Source organism: Bubalus bubalis, chromosome 3 (assembly GCF_019923935.1).
Source record: "Bubalus bubalis isolate 160015118507 breed Murrah chromosome 3, NDDB_SH_1, whole genome shotgun sequence".
NCBI lineage: Eukaryota > Metazoa > Chordata > Mammalia > Artiodactyla > Bovidae > Bubalus > Bubalus bubalis.
This window is the reverse complement of record NC_059159.1, coordinates 53181668-53203182: the sequence shown is the minus strand read 5'-3', so window position 1 is coordinate 53203182 and position 21515 is coordinate 53181668. Positions and strand designations below refer to the sequence as shown.

Below are 21515 nucleotides of genomic sequence, written 5' to 3'. Positions count from 1 at the left end.
AGCCAGTACATTTAGACTTCCATATCTTAAATAGTATAAAATTTTCAAGTCTTCAAACTCATTTTTACTCAGAAAGTATTGTTACTACAAGAACAAAAAGTGAAAAAAGATCATCAGAAGGAACATCCAACAGTAGCCATAAAGCTTCTCCTTTTTGGTGGAGATAAACTTTTAAAAATTTCACAATTTGTATGGAAATACAAAAAACCTCGAATAGCCAAAGCGATCTTGAGAAAGAAGAATGGAACTGGAGGCATCAACCTACCTGACTTCAGGCTCTACTACAAAGCCACAGTTATCAAGACAGTATGGTACTGGCACAAAGACAGAAATATAGATCAATGGAACAAAACAGAAAGCCCAGAGATAAATCCATGCACATATGGACACCTTATCTTTGACAAAGGAGGCAAGAATATACAATGGATTAAAAACAATCTCTTTAACAAATGGTGCTGGGAAATCTGGTCCACCACTTGTAAAAGAATGAAACTAGAACACTTTCTAACACCATACACAAAAATAAACTCAAAATGGATTAAAGACCTAAACGTAAGACCAGAAACTATAAAACTCCTAGAGGAGAACATAGGCAAAACACTCTCTGACATACATCACAGCAGGATCCTCTATGACCCACCTCCCAGAATATTGGAAATAAAAGCAAAAATAAACAAATGGGACCTAATTAACCTTAAAAGCTTCTGCACAGGTGAAAAGACAGCCTTCAGAATGGGAGAAGATAATAGCAAATGAAGCAACTGACAAACAACTAATCTCGAGAATATACAAGCAACTCCCAAAGCTCAACTCCAGAAAAATAAATGACCCAATCAAAAAATGGGCCAAAGAACTAAATAGACATTTCTCCAAAGAAGACATACAGATGGCTAACAAACACATGAAAAGATGCTCAACATCACTCATTATCAGAGAAATGCAAATCAAAACCACTATGAGGTACCATTTCACACCAGTCAGAATGGCTGCGATCCAAAAGTCTACAAGTAATAAATGCTGGAGAGGGTGTGGAGAAAAGGGAACCCTCTTACACTGTTGGTGGGAATGCAAACTAATACAGCCACTATGGAGAACAGTGTGGAGATTCCTTAAAAAACTGGAAATAGAACTGCCTTATGATCCAGCAATCCCACTGCTGGGCATACACACTGAGGAAACCAGAAGGGAAAGAGACACGTGTACCCCAGTGTTCATCGCAGCACTGTTTATAATAGCCAGGACATGGAAGCAACCTAGATGTCCATCAGCAGATGAATGGATAAAAAAGCTGTGGTACATATACACAATGGAGTATTACTCAGCCATTAAAAAGAATACATTTGAATCAGTTCTAATGAGGTGGATGAAACTGGAGCCTATTATACAGAGTGAAGTAAGCCAGAAAGAAAAACACCAATACAGTATACTAACGCATATATATGGAATTTAGAAATATGGTAACAATAACCCTGTGTACAAGGCAGCAAAAGAGACACTGATGTATAGAACAGTCTTATGGACTCTGGGAGAGGGTGAGGGTGGGAAGATTTGGGAGAATGGCATTAAAACAGGTAAAATATCATGTTAAAAAACAACAACAACAACAACCAAAAACCCAATACCTTAGTCTTCTACTTCTGCTTGCAAAGGGCAAAAGAAAAAATTGCAGTTCTTTACCTACAAATGAATGTAAATACAGTTGACCCTTGAACAACACAGGTTTGAACTGCACTGGTCCACTTCAAGGTGAATTTGTTAATAGCAAACACTACAGCACTACAACCTGTGGTTGTTGGAATCCGAGCATGTGGAACTGTGGGTATGGAGGAACCCAGGAAAGGAAGGACCAATGAAAAGTTACATGCAGATTTTTGACTCTGTGGAGGACTGGTAACCCTAATCCCTGCGATGTTCAATGGTCAACTGTATTTAAGTACTATCAAATGATTTTTATATTAGTATCTCTCACAGTGTATTATTAATAGATTGATGGCACAAACTAATGCAAAAGCTATGATATTTTGTCTGTCTAGATATTGCAGTTGTGAGGCCTGCTCTCACCAACAAGAGTTGCCACTAAATGTCTAAAAATAAACCCCAATACCTATGTGCAACCGATATTTTACAAAGGTTCTAAGATGATTCAATAGAGAAAGGAAAGCTTCCTCAACAAATGGTGCTGAGGGATTTCCTCGGTGGTCCAATGGTTGGGAGACCAGGCTTTTGCTGGGTTCAGTACCTGGCCAGGGAACTGGGATCCCAAAAATTGCAAAGGGAAGCCAAAAAACAAAACAAACAACCCCCCTAAAACCAAAACCAATAACAACAAAAAAACAAATGGCACTAAGAAATCTGATTACATGCAAATTTTATATATGTATTTCATATACAACTTCCTAATTTCATACACAAAAATGAACTCCAAAGAGATCAATGACCCAAATACAAGGGCTAAAATTATAAAACTCTTAGAAGAAAATACAGGGGTAAATACTCAAGAATTTGAATTTGGCAATGGATTCGGAGACTTGACTCCAAAGCATGAGCAAGAAATAGGTAACTTGGATTTCACAAAAATTTAAAATTTTTGTGCATCAGAGGACATTATCAAGAAACTGAAAAGACAACTCACAGAATGGAATAAAGTTTTCAAATCACATGTCTGATAAGGACTTAGTATAAAAATATATAGAAAATTCTTGGAACTCAGCAATTAAGAGACAAGCAACCTATTTTAAAAATGAACAATGAACTTGAATAGACATTTCTCATTTCTCCAAAGAATATATACAAATGGAAAATACAAAACAAAACATGAAAAGATGCTCAATCTCACCAGTCACTAAGGAAATGCAGGTCAAAATCAAATGAGATACCACTTCAAATTCACTAGGATGCCTATAAAATATAATCTAAAAATGGGAAATAATGCATCCACTGTAGAAAACAGTATGGCAGTTCCTCAGAATGTTAAAAATACAGAATTACCATATAACCTAGCAATTCCACTATTGATACATATTCAAAAGAAATGAAAACCTAAGCCCATATAAAAATAAAAACTTGTACATGAAATATTTATAGCAGGATTACTCATAATAGCCAAAAGATGGAAACAATCCATATGTCCATTAACAGATACGTGGATAAACAAACTGAGGTATATACATACAATGGAATATTGTTCACCCATATAAAAGAACGAAGTTTTGATGCTTCAACACTGGTTGACCCCTGAACACACTATGCTAATAATAACTAAAAAGACATCAAATATAAAAGATCCCAAATTGTATGAACTTTTATATGAAATATTCAGAATAGTAATTATCTAGGATTGAAAGAAGGAAAGGATGGGTATAAGGTGTTCTGAGATGATGAAAACATTCTGAAATTAGAGAGAGGTGGTGATTGTACAACACTGGAAACACACTAATTTCCACTGAACTGTGTATTTAAAAATGCTTTATATATGAATTTCATCTCAAAAATAAAATTTACTTCTATTTTAAAAATGAGTAGTTAAAACCTCAAAATTCATAGAGAAACAACCAAGAATGTTGACAATCTAGGGAGAAAGACATTCATGCAGATGGTTAAATACATCCAGGATCAAGACAGGTGTTAACTTTAAAATCAATATAAAACAATTTTTGAAAAATCAGTTTATTATGTAAAAAAGCATATAGTATTTGAAAAAAGATCATTCTTTTATCTGCAGTAGTTCTCTCTTTAAAAATAAAATTATTTATTTGGCTGGGCCGGGTTTTAGTTGCAGCATGTAGGAGCTATTATAGTTCCCTAACCAGGGATTGAACCTGGGTCCCCTGTGTGGCAGCACAGAGTCTTGGCCACTGGATCACCAGGGAAGTCCTTGCATTAGTTATTTAAAATTATGACAGATATACACCTATGTTTCTATTAAATATAGCAATTAATCCAAGCTATGTTATTTATAAAGCAACTCAACCCTAATCTCAGATAAAACTAAAACCTCAAATTTGAATATTCCAACTTAAATTCCTTTCTTTTATCAAACTGAAAGTCTGAGTGAACTGAACAATCATTAACTTAAAATTTTAGTCTCATTAGTATTACTCCCCAAGGGAAAGTTCTATTCTTTTCTTAAGCAACTCAAAGAAATTTCCTTCTCTAAAACAAGTCAGCTCAGTAAATACTGTTAAGAGCCAATTTGAGGGTATCACTCACATGTAAATTTGCTCTAAAGCCAAGACAGGTTTACGGTAACACACACAGGGAGAAAGGTATTTACATACAATGAAATTATCAAAGTACTTCTGCAGCGTCCCAGGTGTTATTAAAATCTACTAGATAATACAATGATTTATATTTTTACTTCATTTTCTGACAGTTAAACTACCTCACTGGTAAACTCTCAATCCCATAATTGAATGATGTTTCAATAATTAATTTAAGAAGTATTCAAAACTTTTCTCTAGGCTTACTGGACTGTTAAAGAGAATTAACAGGTAAGGGAAATTCCTAGTGGCCCAAGGGTTAGGACTCTGCGCTTTCACTGATGAGGAAGCAGGTTCTATCCCTCGTCGGGGAACTAAGACCCTACATGCTGCATCAGTTAGTCAGTTCAGTCGCTCAGTCATATCTGACTCTTTGCGACTCCATGGAGTGCAGCACGCCAGGCTTCCCTGTCCATCACCAACTCCCAGAGCTTACTCAAACTCATGTCCATTGAGTCAGTGATGCCATCCAACCATCTCATCCTCTGTCATTCCCTTCTCCTTCTGCCTTCAATCTTTCCCAGCATCAGGGTCTTTTCCAATGAGTCAACTCTTCGCAACAGGTGGCCAAAGTACTGGAGTTTCAGCATCAGTCCTTACAGTGAATACTCAGGACTGATTTCCTTTAGGATGGACTGGTTGGATCTCCTTGCAGTCCAAGAGACTCTCAAGAATCTTCTCAAACACCACAGTTCAAAAGTATCAAGTCTTTGGCGCTCAGTTTTCTTTATACTCTGACTCTCACATCCATACATGACTACTGGAAAAACCATAGCTTTGACTAGACGGATCTCTCCTTTTTAATATGCTGTCTAGATTGGTCATAGCCTTTCTTCCAAGGAGTAAGCGTCTTTCAATTTCATGGCTGCAGTCACTATCTGCAGTGATTTTGGAGCCCCAAAATATAAAGTCTCTGTTTCAACTGTTTCCCATTTACTTGCTATGAAGTGATGGGACCAGATGCCATGATCTTAGTTTTCTGAATGTTGAGTTTTAAGCCAACTTTTTCACTCTCCTCTTTGACTTTCATCAAGAGGCTCTTTAGTTCTTCTTTGCTTTTTGCCATAAGGGTGGTGTCATCTGCATATCTGAGGTTATTGATATTTCTCCCGGCAATCTTGATTCCAGCTTGTGCTTCTTCCAGCCCAGCATTTCTCATGATGTACTCTGCATATAAATTAAATAAGTAGGGTGACAATATACAGCCTTGACGTACTCATTTCCCGATTTGGAATGAGTCTGTTGTTCCATGTCCAGTTCTAACTGTTGCTTCCTGACCTGCATAAAGATTTCTCAGGAGGCAGGTCAGGTGGTCTGGTATTCCCATCTCTTGAAGAATTTTCCACAGTTTGTTGTGATCCACACAGTCAAAGGCTTTGGCAGAGTCGATAAAGCAGAAGTAGATGTTTTTCTGGAACTCTCTCGCTTTTTCAGTGATCCAACAGATGTTGGCAATTTGATCTCTGGTTCCTCTGCCTTTTCTAAAACCAGCTTGAACATCTGGAAGTTCATGGTTCACGTACTATTGAAGCCTGGCTTGGAGAATTTTGAGCATTATTTTGCTAGAGTGTGAGATGAGGGCAATTGTGCAGTAGTTTGAGCATTCTTTGGCATTGCCTTTCTTTGGGTTTGGAATGCAAACTGACCTTTTCCAGTCCTGTGGCCACTTGAGTTTTCCAAATTTGCTGGCATATTGAGTGCAGCAGCACATGCTGCACAGCACAGCCAAAAAAAAGAAAAGAAAAAAAAACCCAATGATAAGATGCCTGTTTTTACCCAAACAGAACATTCTCATTAAGGTATTCAGATAATATCTAGCAAATACACAATTCTAATCTTAAACCTTAGTATCCTGAATTTTCATTATCACTGATAATATTACTACTACTTATGATGTAAACTTTAAGTTCCTTAAGTGTATATATCAACAATAAAAGCATGCAAAATGAAACCAGCACCAAAAGCAACAGAAATGTCACAAAATCTACCTATCAGCAAGAGGAGAATCTTAGGAAGGTAAGAAACACAGGTACAGACACAACTTGTTTTATTGTGCTTTTGGTTTTTTGTACTTCAGAGGTATATCACTGTTACACATTGAAGGTTTGTGGCAACCTTGCATCAAACAAGTCTATTTGGCTCCCCTGTTCCAACAGCATTTAGTCACTTCATGTCTATGTCACAGTTTGTAATTCTCACAATCTTTCAAACTTTTACATTATTATTGTTATATCTGTAATCATGATCTATGACAAGTGACCTCTGATGGAATTGTTTTGGGGTGCCACAAACCATATCCAACAACAAACTTAACTGATAAACGTGTAAGTTCTGACTGCTTTACCTATCAGCATCTGTCTTCCCTGCCTCACCTCCCCAATTTCTTTCCTTCTCTTAGGCCTCCCTATTCCTGAGATATAACAATACTGAAATTAGACAAATTAATGGCCTTTAAGTGTTTAAGTGAAAGAGAAACTCAAGTCTTATTTTAAATCAAAAGCTAGAAATGATTAAGGTTAATGAGGAAAACATGTTGAAAGCCAAGAGAGGCTGAAAGATAGGCCACTTGTGTCAAACAGTTAGCCAAGCTACGAATGCAAAGGAAAAATTCTTACAGGAAGTTGAAAGTGTTACTCCAGTGAACACACAATTTAAAAAGCTAAACCGTATCACTGATGACATGGAGAAAGTTTTAGTGGTCCAGATAGAAGAACAAACAAGCTACAACTTTCCCCTAAGGCAAAGCCTAATCCACAGCAAGGTCCTAAGTCTCAATTCCACAAAGGCTGAGAGAGACGAAGAGGCAGAAGAAAAATTTAAAGCTACCAGAGGCTGGTTGCTGAGGTTGAAGGAATGAAGCTGTCTTCATAACATAAAACCAGAAGCTGGTATAGAAGCTGCAGCAAGCTATACAGAAGTAATGTCTGGCTTCAAAGCATCTGAGGACAGGCTGAGTTTTGTCAGGAGCTACTGTAGCTGGTGACTTTAAGCTGAAGCTAATGCTCATTTACCTTTCTGAAAACCCTAGAGCCCTTAAGAACTATGCTAAATTTACTCTGCCTTTGCTCTATAAAAAGAACAAAGCCTGAGGACAACCCATCTCTTTACCTGTGGTTAACTGAATATTTTAAGCCCACTGTTGAGATTTACTGCTCTGGAAAAAAAAACTTTTTGCAAAGTATTACTGCTCATTGACAATGCACCTGGCCACCCAAGAGCTCTGATGGAGATGTACAAAACTGCTGTTGCTTTCAGGCCTGCTCACGCACATCCATTCTGCGGCCCACAGATAAGGAGTAATTTTGACTTTCAACTCTTATTAATTAAGAAATATATTTCATAAGGCAATAACTGCTGTAGTAATTGCTCTGATGGATCCAGGTAAAGTAAATTGAAAACCTGGAAAGGTTTAACCATTCTAGACGCCAAAAAGACCATTCATGATTTGTGGGAAGAGGTTGGAAAAATCAACATTAAGACGACTTTGGAAGAACTTGACTCCAAACCTCACAAAAGACTTGAAGGGGCTGAAGATCTCAGTGGAGGAAGTAACTGCAGACATGGCAGAAACAGCGAGAGAATCAGAATGAGAAGTAGAGCCTGAAGATGTGACTGAACTGCTACCATCTCCATAAAACTTTAATGGATGAGGAGCTACTTTCTACGAATGGGAAAAAAAAAAGGTTTCTTGAGACACAACCTACTCCAGGTAAAGATACTGTGAAGGTTATTGAAATGATAACAAAGGATTTAGAATATTACATAAATTTAGTTGATAAAGCACTGGTGAAGGAAATGGCAATCCACTCTAGTATTCTTGCCTGGAAAATCCCATGCACAGAGGAGCATGGCGGGCTATAATCCACAGGGTCACAAAAAAGTCGGGCAACAATAGTTGATAAAGCAAAGTCAGGATTTGAGAGGATTGACTCAAAATCTGAAACAAGTTCTACTGTGAGTAAAATGCTAACAAACAGCACTGCATGCTACAGAGAAACCATACATGAGAGGACAAGTCAATCAATGCTGCAAACTTTACTGTTATATTATTTAAAGAAGTTGCTACACCCACCCTAGCCTTTAGCAATCACTACCCTGATCAGACAACAGCCACCAAATATCGAGGCAAAACCTTCCACCAGCAAAGAATTATGACCCACTGATGACTCAGTGATGGTTTGCATTTTATAGCAATAAGGTATTTTAAATTAGATATGTATATTGTTTTCTGAGACATACTACTATCGCACACTTAATATACTATAAACATAACTTTTGTGTGACTTGCTTTATTGCAGTGGTCTAGAACCAAACCTGCAATATCTCTGAGTTATGCTTATCTACAGATCAGAAAATAGTCAAGAGACAAGAAGAGAACCAAGATTAATGGTAGCAACAGGGTTATGAACAAAATCCTAAAATGACTAAACTTCTTATAATTCTGTCCATGATCAACCACCTTCCAATTACAAATTTGGTGGTTAAGAACAAAGAATACAGAGAAAGAAACATCTATGTTAAACAGACTGCATTTTAACAATGCTGAACGTACGTGAATAACTTAGCTGCTATACTTCCATCTGTAAAACGGGAGTGATGATAGCAGTGACGGCACATGAGGTGGCAGTAAAGCAAACTGAGGTACAGAAGGCAAGTGCACAGCACAAAGTACATACTCAGCTGCTGCTGCTAAGTCGCTTCAGTCGTGTCCGACTCCGTGCGACCCCACAGATGGCAGCCCACCAGGCTCCACCGTCCCTGGGCAGATGTTGGCTATTATAGCAACAATACAGGTCCAATAGCAACAGTCCCCGGCTTCAGATCACAGATCTGGGACAGAGTTACGGCTAAAATATATTAATAGTTACAACTCAGAGGCCAGAATCCTTTCTATACTACCAGCTTTATTCATAGCTTGACTCACGAGTGGTGGCAAGAATGTTCTGCATTAAGGTTAGTCTATGTCAGAGGTTGTGCTATTGCGGGTCAGTTCCTATGATTCTTTCAGCAATCCAAAAAGTCAAAACCAATCTTTGTAATAATGCTAAGATGTTATTTGCCTTTTTCACTGTGTTTGACATTTTCGCTAATGGTGCAAAAGCAATGGTAGTTAAAATGTACCAGTAATCATACTATTCACTGCTACATATTTTCGGGGGGGGGGGGGGGGCGGGGAGTATCTTTGAAGAAGTAGTAAAAATGACAAATGTTATTAAACCTCAACACTTGGTGTCACAAATGGGAAACATTCAAAAAGTACTTATGCTGCAATGGTTGCCTTCGAAAAAACCACTTTGTTCAACTGAGTTCCAAGATCAGTCACTTTTTTGTGAAACAAACTGAAAGAACTGACGAACAATAGTTATTCAGTTGTAGATACCCGGCAGACATGTTCTGGACCAAAATAACTAAGGAAAAGAACTGCCAGTATCTGTTGCCAGTGATAAAACACACTTTCAAGCAAAAAAAAAAAAAAAAAAAAAGAAAACCATAATCCTGGAAAACTTGTATGTACCACATGAACTTAAAAGCTTTTCAATACTTTAAGACTTTTATTATGAAAACGGTGCTATCAACAAATGTGACTGATACTGCATAATGAAATGTATCAACTGTTTTTAGTAAAAAATTATTTTCTAAATGATTAACCCAGAGTGTTACAAAGTCATACATGAGTAAAAGATCCATGCAAAGTATAAGACAGGCCAATAAAGTTTTAATTGTTTTTCTGAATAAGTTTTAATGAAATGGGCCTTTTCTGGTGGTCCAGTGATTAAGAATCCAACTTGCAATGCAGAGGATACAGGTTCGATCCCTGGTTCAGGAAGATTCCACATGTGGCGGAGCAACTTAGCCCGCAAGCCACAATGTTGAGCGCCTGTGTTCTCGATCGAGATCGCAAGCTGCAACTATTGAAGCCCACACCCTAGAGCTCATGCTCTACAACAAAAGAAACCACCACAATGAGAAGCCTGCACAGAGAGAGGAGCCCCGCCCGCCACAACTAGAGAAAAAGCCTGAGCAGCAAGGAAGACTTAGCACAGCCATAAACAAAAAGCTTTAATGATGTGGAACTTAAGTGTATAATCGGTAAGTCAGACACATATTTATATATATCCATAAAACCATTACCAGTACAGCAACCAAAACACATATCCACCATACCGAGTCTCCTCTGCCTCGCATAATTCTTCTCTTACCTTCTCCCTACACCTTCCAACCAACCTCAGCCCAGCCTGCCCCATCTCTCAGCAACCACACATCTGCACTGTCACTATAGATTAGTCTGCATTTTTCTAGAGGTTTATATAAATAGAATCATTCATATGTGCTCTTTTTAATCTGGCTCCTTTCATTTAAAATAATTTAAAAGTCCTATTGTCACATGTGTCAACAGTTCATTATTTTTTATTGCTAAGTTTTATTTCATTGTCTAGCCATAGCAAAATTTGCTTATTTATCTGTTGCTGGCCATTAGGGTTGATTTTACTTGGCTATTCAAAATGTAGTTACTACGAACATTTCTATAAGACTTTGTTGGATATCTAGTTCCTTTTCTCTGAGGTAAATATCTAAAAGTGGTTTGACTGAGTCATACAGAAGTGTATGACTTGTTTACACCAACTTGTTTACAGAAGTCATTGTATCGTTTTATATTCCCACCAGAAGCATCTAAGACTCCAGATTTCTCTATATTCTAAGATTTCAGATTTCTCTACACGTGGTATGATCTTTGTAATTATAGCTACTCTAATACGACACGGTAGTATTATTTTGTAGGTAAATTTGTTTTCCTAATGACTAATGCTATAAACACCTTACACAGGCTTATTTTGCCATGTATATACCTTCTTTATGGGGTGTCGCACAAACTTTTTGCCACTATGGGGAAGGGACCTTGTTAATTTATTATCAGTTCAACTCCACATAATCTGAGGAAGACAACTTTATAATTCCCATGAAGTCTAATTTACAAATGTGTTTTTTTGTGGATTGTGCTTTTGCATTTTAACTAAAATAACGACGCCCAAGACAAAAGTACATTTCCTCTTGTGTTATCTCCAGCAAGTTTTATTATTTTACAACTTAAATCTAGGTCTAGGAACAATTTTCAGTTAGTTTAAGTCTATAGTGTGAGGTATGGATCCGAGTTCCATTTTTTTGTATATGAACATCTAAATGTTCAAGCGCAATTTGTTGAAAAGATTACACCTTCCCCACAGCACTGTCTTTGCATCTTTTTCAACCACTAATTTCATAATGAAAGTGCATTTATTTCTGGAATTGTAACACAGGTATCCCCAATTTTTTAACATTCTCTTTCCGCCACTTTACTTTTTACAAAAAGGTCTACACTAGTACTTGTTTTTGCTAACCAAGAAAAATTTCACTTAAAAAAAAAAAAACAAAACCAGCTGAAAAGTGAAAATAGCATTCAGTGCTTGTTTTGTAGCAAGCCAGTACAGAGGCATGCTCTGAGCAGCAAGCGTGCCACCACCAGCCTCCTTCCCAAGGAACTATACCCAGCATCTCAGTATCAAGCTGCCAGAGCTTTGAACTGTGTCTGTAAGCATATGTACTTTATCCTTTAATATTCTGTGCATCCGTTAGCAGATATGTCTCAAGGTAATTGTTTCTTCACTTGATGCCATTTCATCTTACAAAAGGTTTCAGAGAACTGCTCTACTTTCAGATCATGAAGATCTGTATATTCCATTGATCATCTTTCTCTTACGCTAATATGATGCTGTATTACGCTAATACTATGGCTTTATTATATATCTTCAGTTATACAGTGTTAGACTTTAAATGTTATCCTTTAGATTTCAATGATTTTCTCTACTGCATGTTTATTTCATTGCATTTTTTATCTTTGTTACTATTTTTATTCCGTTTACTTTTCATTTAACTTGTTCTTTTTTCTAGTTTATTAAAACAGACACTGACACTTATTTAAGGCCTTTCTGCTTTTCACTTATATGGGCATTTAGTCATATAAATTTCCCCTACCTATTGCTTTAGCGACATACTACAAATTCTGGTATGCTGTGTTTTCACTCCAGTTCAAAAACCTTTTTAAAAATCTATTATGATTTCCTCTGGGATCCAGGCATTATTTAGAAGTATGTTATTTACTTTTCAACTATGTCAGATTTTTAAAATATCTATTACAAACAGCTAAACTGAATTCATTACAGTTAAAAAAAAAAACCTGAATGATTTGAATTTTTTCAGACATATTTCACATTCCAGAATATGGTCTTTCTTGGTAAATATTTTGTGCACACTTAAGGATAATTTGCATTCTGCTACCGTTGGATCAAAGAGTCTATAAACATCCAGCAAGTCAGGCTGGGTGACAGGGCTATCCAGATTTACTATATCCTTGATGATTTTCTGCCTACCTGCTGTATCAACTGAGAGAAGAAGTTCTATTTCTTCTTATACTTCTATCAGTTTTTGCTTTGTGCATTTTCAAAATCTGTTACCAGAGTATAAACAGAAATATTTATAATCATTGAATGTCCTCTTCATTAAGTGATCCTTTTATCACTGTGAAATAAACTTCTTTATCTCTGGTAATATGCTTTCCTTTGAAATCTACTTGGATATTAAAGTAACATCTCCAACTTGGTTTTGATTAGTATGGTATATCTTTACATTTAAAGCACATTTCTTAGGTTTGGCATACACTTGAGTTTTGCTATTCTAGCCAATCTGACAATTTCCACTTTTTATTTGGGGTGTTTAGACCATTTACGGTGCCACATCTTACTATTCCTCCCATCTGTGTTTTGTTACCACTTATCTTTTCCTGCCTGCTTTAAGACTAGGATTTGGTTCAATTTTATCCCCACCACTGCTTTATAAACTAAACATCTCTGTCATTTTAGCAGTGGCTTTATAGTTTATAGTTATGGGAGGCTGAACAGTATCCCCAAGGTATTGACATCTTAATTCTCAGAACCTGTGACTGGGAATACACAGCTGCAATTAAGCCAAGGATCCGGAGATGAGGGGACTGTCCTGGAAAATCCACGTACACCCTAAATGTAACCATAAATGTCACTGTAAGAGAAAGGCAGAGGAAGATCTGACAGAGACAAAAAAAGGTAAGGCAACATGACCAAAGGCAGAGATAGGAGTGACACTGTCATAAGCCCAAGAATGCTGGCAGTACGCAAAAGTTGAAAAAGGCAGGAAACAGATCTCCCTTAGTGTAACTGGAGCTAGCACAACTCTACTGAAACTCTGATTTTGGCCTAGCAATGGTTTTTGGATTTTTGGCCTCCAGAAATGTGAGGGAAATGTTATCTGTTGTTTTAAGCTGCCAAATTTCTGGTAATTTGTTACAAGAGGCAAGAAAAAATAATAGGATAGTATGTATCTTTAACATATCACAGTCTAGCTTTAATTGTTATTATACCACTTTACATATAGTGTCAGAATCTTACACTATACTTCCATGCTTTAATCGTTTGGCCTTTTAAAACAATTATTTGTTTATTTCTGGTTTAGCTGGGTCTTCACTGCTGCACACAGGCTCTCTAGTTGTGGTGAGCAGGGGCTTCTCCTGTGCACTGGCTTCTCCGTGTGGTGGCTTCTCTTGCTGCAGAACACGTGCTCGAGGCGTGAAGGCTTCAGTAGTTGCAGCTCATGGGCTCTAGAGCGTAAGCTCAGTGGCTGTGGTGCACGGGGTCAGCTGCTCTGTGGCACGGAGGACCTTCCAGGACCAGGGATCAAACCCATGTCTCCAAGATTGGCAGGCAGATTTTAACTACTGGACCACCTAGGAAGTTTCCTCTTTTGGCCTTTATACAGCTGTTTTTGTTGTGAATTTTGCTTCTAAATATGTTAAAAACCCCGAAATATAATGCTACTGTTCTTTATTATATTGTCAATTATCACTTAAAATTACTTTGGTAACAGAAGAAAAACTTTATTTACCCAAGTAATTTCCATTTCTGGTACTCTTCATTTCTTTGTTTAAATTCAGAGGTTCACCTGGTATTATATACCCTGTCTGAAGCATGTACTTGAACATTTCTTATAGTTCAGATCTGAAAATGTCTTAGTTTCACTGTATTTTTTAAAATATATTCTTGCCGATTATAAAACTCTAGGTTAATGTTAGTTTCTTTCAATCTTTTTAAAATGTTGCTATATTATCGTTTCACTTGTATTGTTTCCAGTGAGAAACCTGATTTCACCCTTACCTTTGTGCCTCTAAATTTAATGACTTATTTTTTTCACTGCCAGTTTAAGATATTTTGTTTACCACTGGTTTTAAGCAATTTGATTATGATGTGCTTTGATGTTTCCTTCATGTTTCATGTGCTTATAGTTCACTGAACTTCTGGATCCATGGGCTTAAAGCTTTTATCAAGTTTGCAAAGTATTTACTTTTTCCTTCCCATCCCCTTCTTTGAGGACTCCAGATATTTGTACATTAAGCTACTTAAAGTTGTTTTATAGTTTTGGAATTCTATTCTCTATGTTCACATTTTGAATAGTTTCTATAGCTAATGCCTTCAGGTCCATTAATTCATTAATTAATCTTTTCTTAATTAATTAATCAATTAATCCTTCCTTCTGTAGTATCTAATCTATCATTCATGCCATCCAGTGTATTCTTCATTTCAAATATAGTTAGTTCATTCTCAATAAGTTCAGTATGAATTTTTTATATCTTCCATATCTCTGTTCAACTTTTGAAGAGATGGAGTGTAGTTATAAAAACTGAGAAAAATATTTTCTCCTAATTCTCACATGAGCACCTAGTCGTCTTTTTAAGCCATACAAAGATTTCCAAAAATGCAAAACAATACAAGTTTTCTCATCAAATATTATTTTGTTTTAGAGTTACTATTCATAGAAATGTAATTTATGCTAATATGCAATTAGTTTATTATCATAAGTAAACTAATTTTTTAAATGTTTTAATTTCTAATTCATAAAATACCAATAGATATAACTCACATTAAAAAAAAAAAAACAGTTTTTGCTCAAATCAGTACTCTCCTCAGTACTGGTTATGTCTTCCTGCCTCTTTGCATGCCAATTACTCTTTGATTGAATAACAGATAATGTAACCTTAGCTTTGTTGTGTGCTGGATATTTTTGTAATCTTATCAGTTTTCTTGAGCTCTGCTCTAGACTGCTGTTAGGTTACCTGGAAACAATTTAATTCTTCCAGGTCTTGCTTTTACTTGTTAGATGGGTCTGGAGCAATGTCCAGTCTAGGACTGCTCTCCACTAGGGAGGCAAAAATGTCCTGTGTACTTCATTCAATGCCCCATGGATCAGAAGTTACCGCTACAGTGATAGGAACAAACACAATTACTGGCCCTGTACCAGGCACCAGGCACCACTCCCTCTAAACCTTCCCAGATGGTCCTTCCCCCAACCTCAGGTAGGTTTCTTTACCTGCAGGCTCTGCTCAATACTCTACAGAATATTTGAGGAGTGTGTGTTAGTCACTGAGTTGTGACCGACTCTTTGCGAGCCCATGCACTAGAGCCCACCTAGCTTCTCTGTCCATGGGATTCTCCAGGCAAGAACACTGGAGTAGGGCACATTGCCGTGCCCTTCTCATATTTGAAGAGAACGCCTTACAAATCTCTGGAGCTCTTTGTCCAGATCTCTCTTCTGGTATTCTGTCCACTGCACTCTAGGTGTGCTGGTCTTCCTGGACACTCAGCACTGTCTCCTCAACTCAAGGAGTTAGCCAGACTCTGTTGCATTTCTGCCTCCATGTGTAATGGCCTGAAAACTCTCTCAAGGTTAAGTGAGGCAATCATAGATATGACTTATTTCCTGTCTCTCAGGGATTGCTTTCATTTGTTGCCTCAGGTCTGGTGTCTAGAAAATGTTTTTCTTTTTTGGTTGTTATAGAAGAAAGGGTTATCACTATTATGCCATAACTGGAAGCACATATCTCAATTCAAACCAACAGATTATGGTGTAACAAAGTGAAGTAAAATTCACTGATACGGTTCCAGATTTCATACTACAAATTACATTTAACAAACAAGCACTTGTTCAATTTTGGGGTATTATCAATGATGATTCACAATTATCTAAAACTGCTTTTTAAAGTGTTCCTCCCTAACAAAAAGTAGATTAGGGCTGCCAGGAACTGGGTGGGAAGGGGAAGTGATTGCTGAGAAGTACAATGTTGCTTTGTGGGATGATGAAAATGTTCTGCAGAAATCCCTGGCAGCAGTGGTTAAGATTCTGTGCTTCCAGTGTGGGAGCACAGGTTTGCTCCCTCGTTGGGGAACTAAGATTCCACATGCCATGAGGCATGGCCAAAAAATTAAAAAAAAAAAAAAAGAAAGAAAGAAAATGTTCTGAAATTAGATATGGTGATAGCTGTCAAACTCAATGAATATACTAAAATCTACTGAATTCTACACTTATATTTATAAGATGAACTTTATGGTATGAACTTTACAGTATGGTTCCCTGGTGGCTCAGATGGCAGAAGAGCCCCTGGAGAAGGGCATGGCTACCACTCCAATCTTGCCTGGAGAATTCCATGGACAGAGGAGCCTGTAGGGCTACAGTCCACGGGGTTGCAAAGAGTTGGACATAAGTGTGCAACTAACACTTTCATGTGCTATGTGAACTGTATCTCACTGTAAAAAAACCTTTCCTAACTATGTATGAAATTCAAAATCCATCAGGCCAGATTTTATATATATACTTCAACCCAAACAACTTATTACAGTAAACTGAAAAGCCATACATTAAGAGGTTTTTTACAATACGTTTTCTCACCAAGTATTATTTTGCTTTAGAAAAAGTTATTCTCCAAGAAAATGTTATTTATGCTAATATGTAATAGATTTATTATTACTTTAAAGTGAATTAACAAAAATTAAAAATTTTTTGTTTTAATTTCTAATTCAGATAATACCAACAGATAAACCCATATAAAGAAAAATTCTTTGGATATCCCAATAAAATTTAAGAGTACAGAGTCCTTATGCCATACAATTTGAGAACTGACAGTCTATGCCAACATACTATGCCAGAGATTCCATACTGGTATAATATCTTAACATAAAATATATTAGTTAACAAAACTAGTTAACGAAAAATGCTAAGAAGGCATGTAAACCCACACTAAAGTTTGTTATTTAATTGCATGTCTTACTTGGAAGTTTCTGGCAAGCCAGCTGAAAGTTCCAGAAACACAGATAAGTAGTAACCACGAACAACTCCATTTCCATCCTCAAAAAAAAAGAAAAAGATGTTATATAAGCAGAAACTCCAGTCAATTTAAATGTAAAAATGTAAGCCACAATGAAACAAACAAAATATAGAACAGTATCTGATATTTGGACAGAGAAGTAGTTTTAAGTTTAAAAGCAGTAAGAGAGCTGATAAAAAGGCCAAGAGTCTACAAACTTTTTTTTCTACATAAAGATAGAAGCATTAAAGCATACAAACAAAGGAAAATATAAACTACTCTGAAAAGAGTCAGGAGTTTCAACACATACAGAACTCTTAAAAATGAGCCTCAAAGAAAAATAAAAACCCCAAAGAGATATACCAAAAAAATGAAAAGTCTCAACTTCACTAGGAAGTTGAGGAAGGAGACAAAAAAACAAAGGAGATAATATTTAAGATTAAAAAGGAGTAAAATAGAAAAAGGTAACACTTTTTGTTGAAAGTTGAAAGTAATTAAATATATGTTGATGTTGAAAGTAATTAAATATAATTTCTATGTTTCATATGTTAGGATTCCATTTAAGATTCTGTCTGGAGATTTAAAGTTGCTCATATTTCTATTACAGAGATTTTATGAATAAAATTATTCCCTTCTGTATTTCTCAAGGACTGGGTGAGATTACATTTGTTAAAACTACATGTATAAACACATTTGCCCAACCAGACTGTGAGGGCTGAGGGCAGGGATGTATCTACAGAAGGTTACAGCTATTTCTGAACCCCTTCATTTCTAGGCCACTTCGCTCTCAAAGGTCCTGACGCAGCATTCAGGGTTGACATGGTAATCACTCAGTAAACACAATACTACAGAAACATGAATAATCACTCAAGGGAAAAGAGCTGGACACAAAAGATTATACGCTGTATAATCCCATTATATAAAATTCTGAAAAAGTAAAAGTATAGTGACAAAAACAGATCAGTGGCTGCAGAGGGGCCAGGAAGGGAGAAAAAAAGGATTAGCTGAAAAAGTTAAATCAGATAACTTCTGAGCATGATAAAACTCATGACTATGATAATGACTGTGCAACTGTATGTATTTGTCAAAATGTGCTAAATTTAGTCAACTATGAAATATAAATTACATAGCAAATTACACTGATTTTAAAAAATCAACCAACATCCTTGTGCAAATACTGGAGTTTCTTTCTTCTTTTAAAATTTGGTCCTAAAACAACTTCCCTGGAATACAATCAATTAATAAAAGGTAGTAAACATTTTTTATTCTGAATTCTATCGCATAATAATATTAGAAAGTTCTCTTTGACCTAATTTTTAATATTAAGGAACAAGATTTTTATAACTCTTATCGATGCACCATCTGTACCTCTAAAAAAATACCTGCTTTAAGAATTTTCAATAGGCAGAGGATTCTGGAAAGACTGCCACAATCAGCAGCATAGTTTTTAAAACTCTCAAAATCTGAAAGTAAAACAACAATAGAACATCAAAACCAAAAGTTCACAAACAACATTTACAACAAAACCAGGCAACAGCTTATCTCCACAACCCCAAAAACATAAGCAGATAAAGACAGACCAACTATAATCACAAAGACCTGCCTTGTATCCACACTGTGGGAGAAAGGAGAGAGAAGCAACGGGACATCTAATGGACCAGAAGAAAGGAAAACCACAAAATGGCCAAGAGTCAGTCACTGAAAAGCACTGTAAGCCACAGAACACAAGAAACTGCAAAAAAGTTGCTCAATATACAAAAAAGATGTCCTTTTCATTATAGGGGACTGGAATGCAAAAATGGGAAGTCAAGAAACACCTGGAGTAACAGGCAAATTTGGCCTTGGAATACGGAATGAAGCAGGGCAAAGACTAATAGAGTTTTGCCAAGAAAATGCCCTGGTCATAACAAACACCCTCTTCCAACAACACAAGAGAAGACTCTATACATGGACATCACCAGATGGTCAACACCGAAATCAGATTGGTTATATTCTTTGCAGCCAAAGATGGAGAAGCTCTATACAGTCAGCAAAAACAAGACCAGGAGCTGACTGTGGCTCAGATCATGAACTCCTTATTGCCAAATTCAGACTTAAATTGAAGAAAGTGGGGAAAACCACTAGACCATTCAGGTATGACCTAAATCAAATCCCTTATGATTATACAGTGGAAGTGAGAAATAGATTTAAGGGCCTAGATCTGATAGATAGAGTGCCTGATGAACTATGGACTGAGGTTCGTGACATTGTACAGGAGACAGGGATCAAGACCATCCCCATGGAAAAGAAATGCAAAAAAGCAAAATGGCTGTCTGGGGAGGCCTTACAAATAGCTGTGAAAAGAAGAGAAGCAAAAAGCAAAGGAGAAAAGGAAAGATATAAGCATCTGAATGCAGAGTTCCAAAGAATAGCAAGAAGAGATAAGAAAGCCTTCTTCAGCGATCAATCCAAAGAAATAGAGGAAAACAACAGAATGGGAAAGACTAGAGATCTATTCAAGAAAATTAGAGATACCAAGGGAACATTTCATGCAAAGATGGGCTCGATAAAAGACAGAAATGGTATGGACCTAACAGAAGCAGAAGATATTAAGAAGAGGTGGCAAGAATACATACAACTGTACAAAAAAGATCTTCAGGACCCAGATAATCACGATGGTGTGATCACTGACCTAGAGCCAGACATCCTGGAATGTGAAGTCAAGTGGGCCTTAGAAAGCATCACTACGAACAAAACTAGTGGAGGTGATGAAATTCCAGTTGAGCTCTTTCAAATCCTGAGAGATGATGCTGTGAAAGTGCTGCACTCCATATGCCAGCAAATTTGGAAAACTCAGCAGTGGCCACAGGACTGGAAAAGGTCAGTTTTCATTCCAATCCCAAAGAAAGGCAATGCCAAAGAGTGCTCAAACTACCGCACAATTGCACTCATCTCACATGCTAGTAAAGCAATGCTCAAAATTCTCCAAGCCAGGCTTCAGCAATATGTGAACCATGAACTTCCTGATGTTCAAGCTGGTTTTAGAAAAGGCAGAGGAACCAGAGATCAAATTGCCAACATCCGCTGGATCACAGAAAAAGCAAGAGAGTTCCAGAGAAACATCTATTTCTGCTTTATTGACTATGCCAAAGCCTTTGACTGTGGATCACAATAAACTGTGGAAAATTCTGAAAGAGATGGGAATACCAGACCATCTGAACTGCCTCTTGAGAAACTTGTATGCAGATCAGGAAGCAACAGTTAGAACTGGACATGGAACAAAAGACTGGCTCCAAATAGGAAAAGGAGTACGTCAAGGCTGTATATTGTCACTCTGCTTATTTAACTTGTATGCAGAGTACATCATGAGAAACGCTGGACTGGAAGAAACACAAGCTGGAATCAAGATTGCCAGGAGAAATATCAATAACCTCAGATATGCAGATGACACCACCCTTATGTCAGAAAGTGAAGAGGAATAAAAAGCCTCTTGATGAAAGTGAATGTGGAGAGTGAAAAGTTGGCTTAAAGCTCAACATTCAGAAAACAAAGATCATGGCATCCGGTCCCACCACTTCATGGGAAATAGATGGGGAAACAGTGGAAACAGTGTCAGACTTTATTTTTCTGGGCTCCAAAATCACTGCAGATGGTGACTGCAGCCATGAAATTAAAAGACACTTACTCCTTGGAAGGAAAGTTATGACCAACCTAGATAGCATATTCAAATCACAGACATTACTTTGCCAACAAAGGTCTGTCTAGTCAAGGCTATGGTTTTTCCTGTGGTCATGTATGGATGTGAGAGGTGGACTGTGAAGAAGGCTGAGTGCCGAAGAATTGATGCTTTTGAACTGTGGTGCTGGAGAAGACTCTTTGAGAGTCCCTTGGACTGCAAGGAGATCCAACCAGTCCATTCTGAAGGAGATCAGCCCTGGGATTTCTTTGGAAAGAATGATGCTAAAGCTGAAACTCCAGTACTTTGGCCACCTCATGCCAAGAGTTGACTCATTGGAAAAGACTCTGATGCTGGGAGGGATTAGGGGCAGGAGGAGAAGGGGATGACAGAGGATGAGATG

At 37.1% G+C, this 21515-nt stretch overlaps 1 protein-coding gene across 4 annotated transcripts in view; it reads right to left on the bottom strand.

Annotated features, from left to right (window-relative positions):
- The window catches only part of TRIM37 (tripartite motif containing 37), a 181719-nt gene that overhangs the window by 111554 nt on the left and 48650 nt on the right, over positions 1-21515 (bottom strand). For all 4 annotated transcript variants that reach the window (XM_025281190.3, XM_025281189.3, XM_006045487.4 and 1 more), the window contains exon 12: positions 17422-17498. In XM_025281190.3, coding sequence (XP_025136975.2) covers positions 17422-17498 — 77 coding nt within the window. The remainder of the gene's footprint in view (positions 1-17421; positions 17499-21515) is intronic.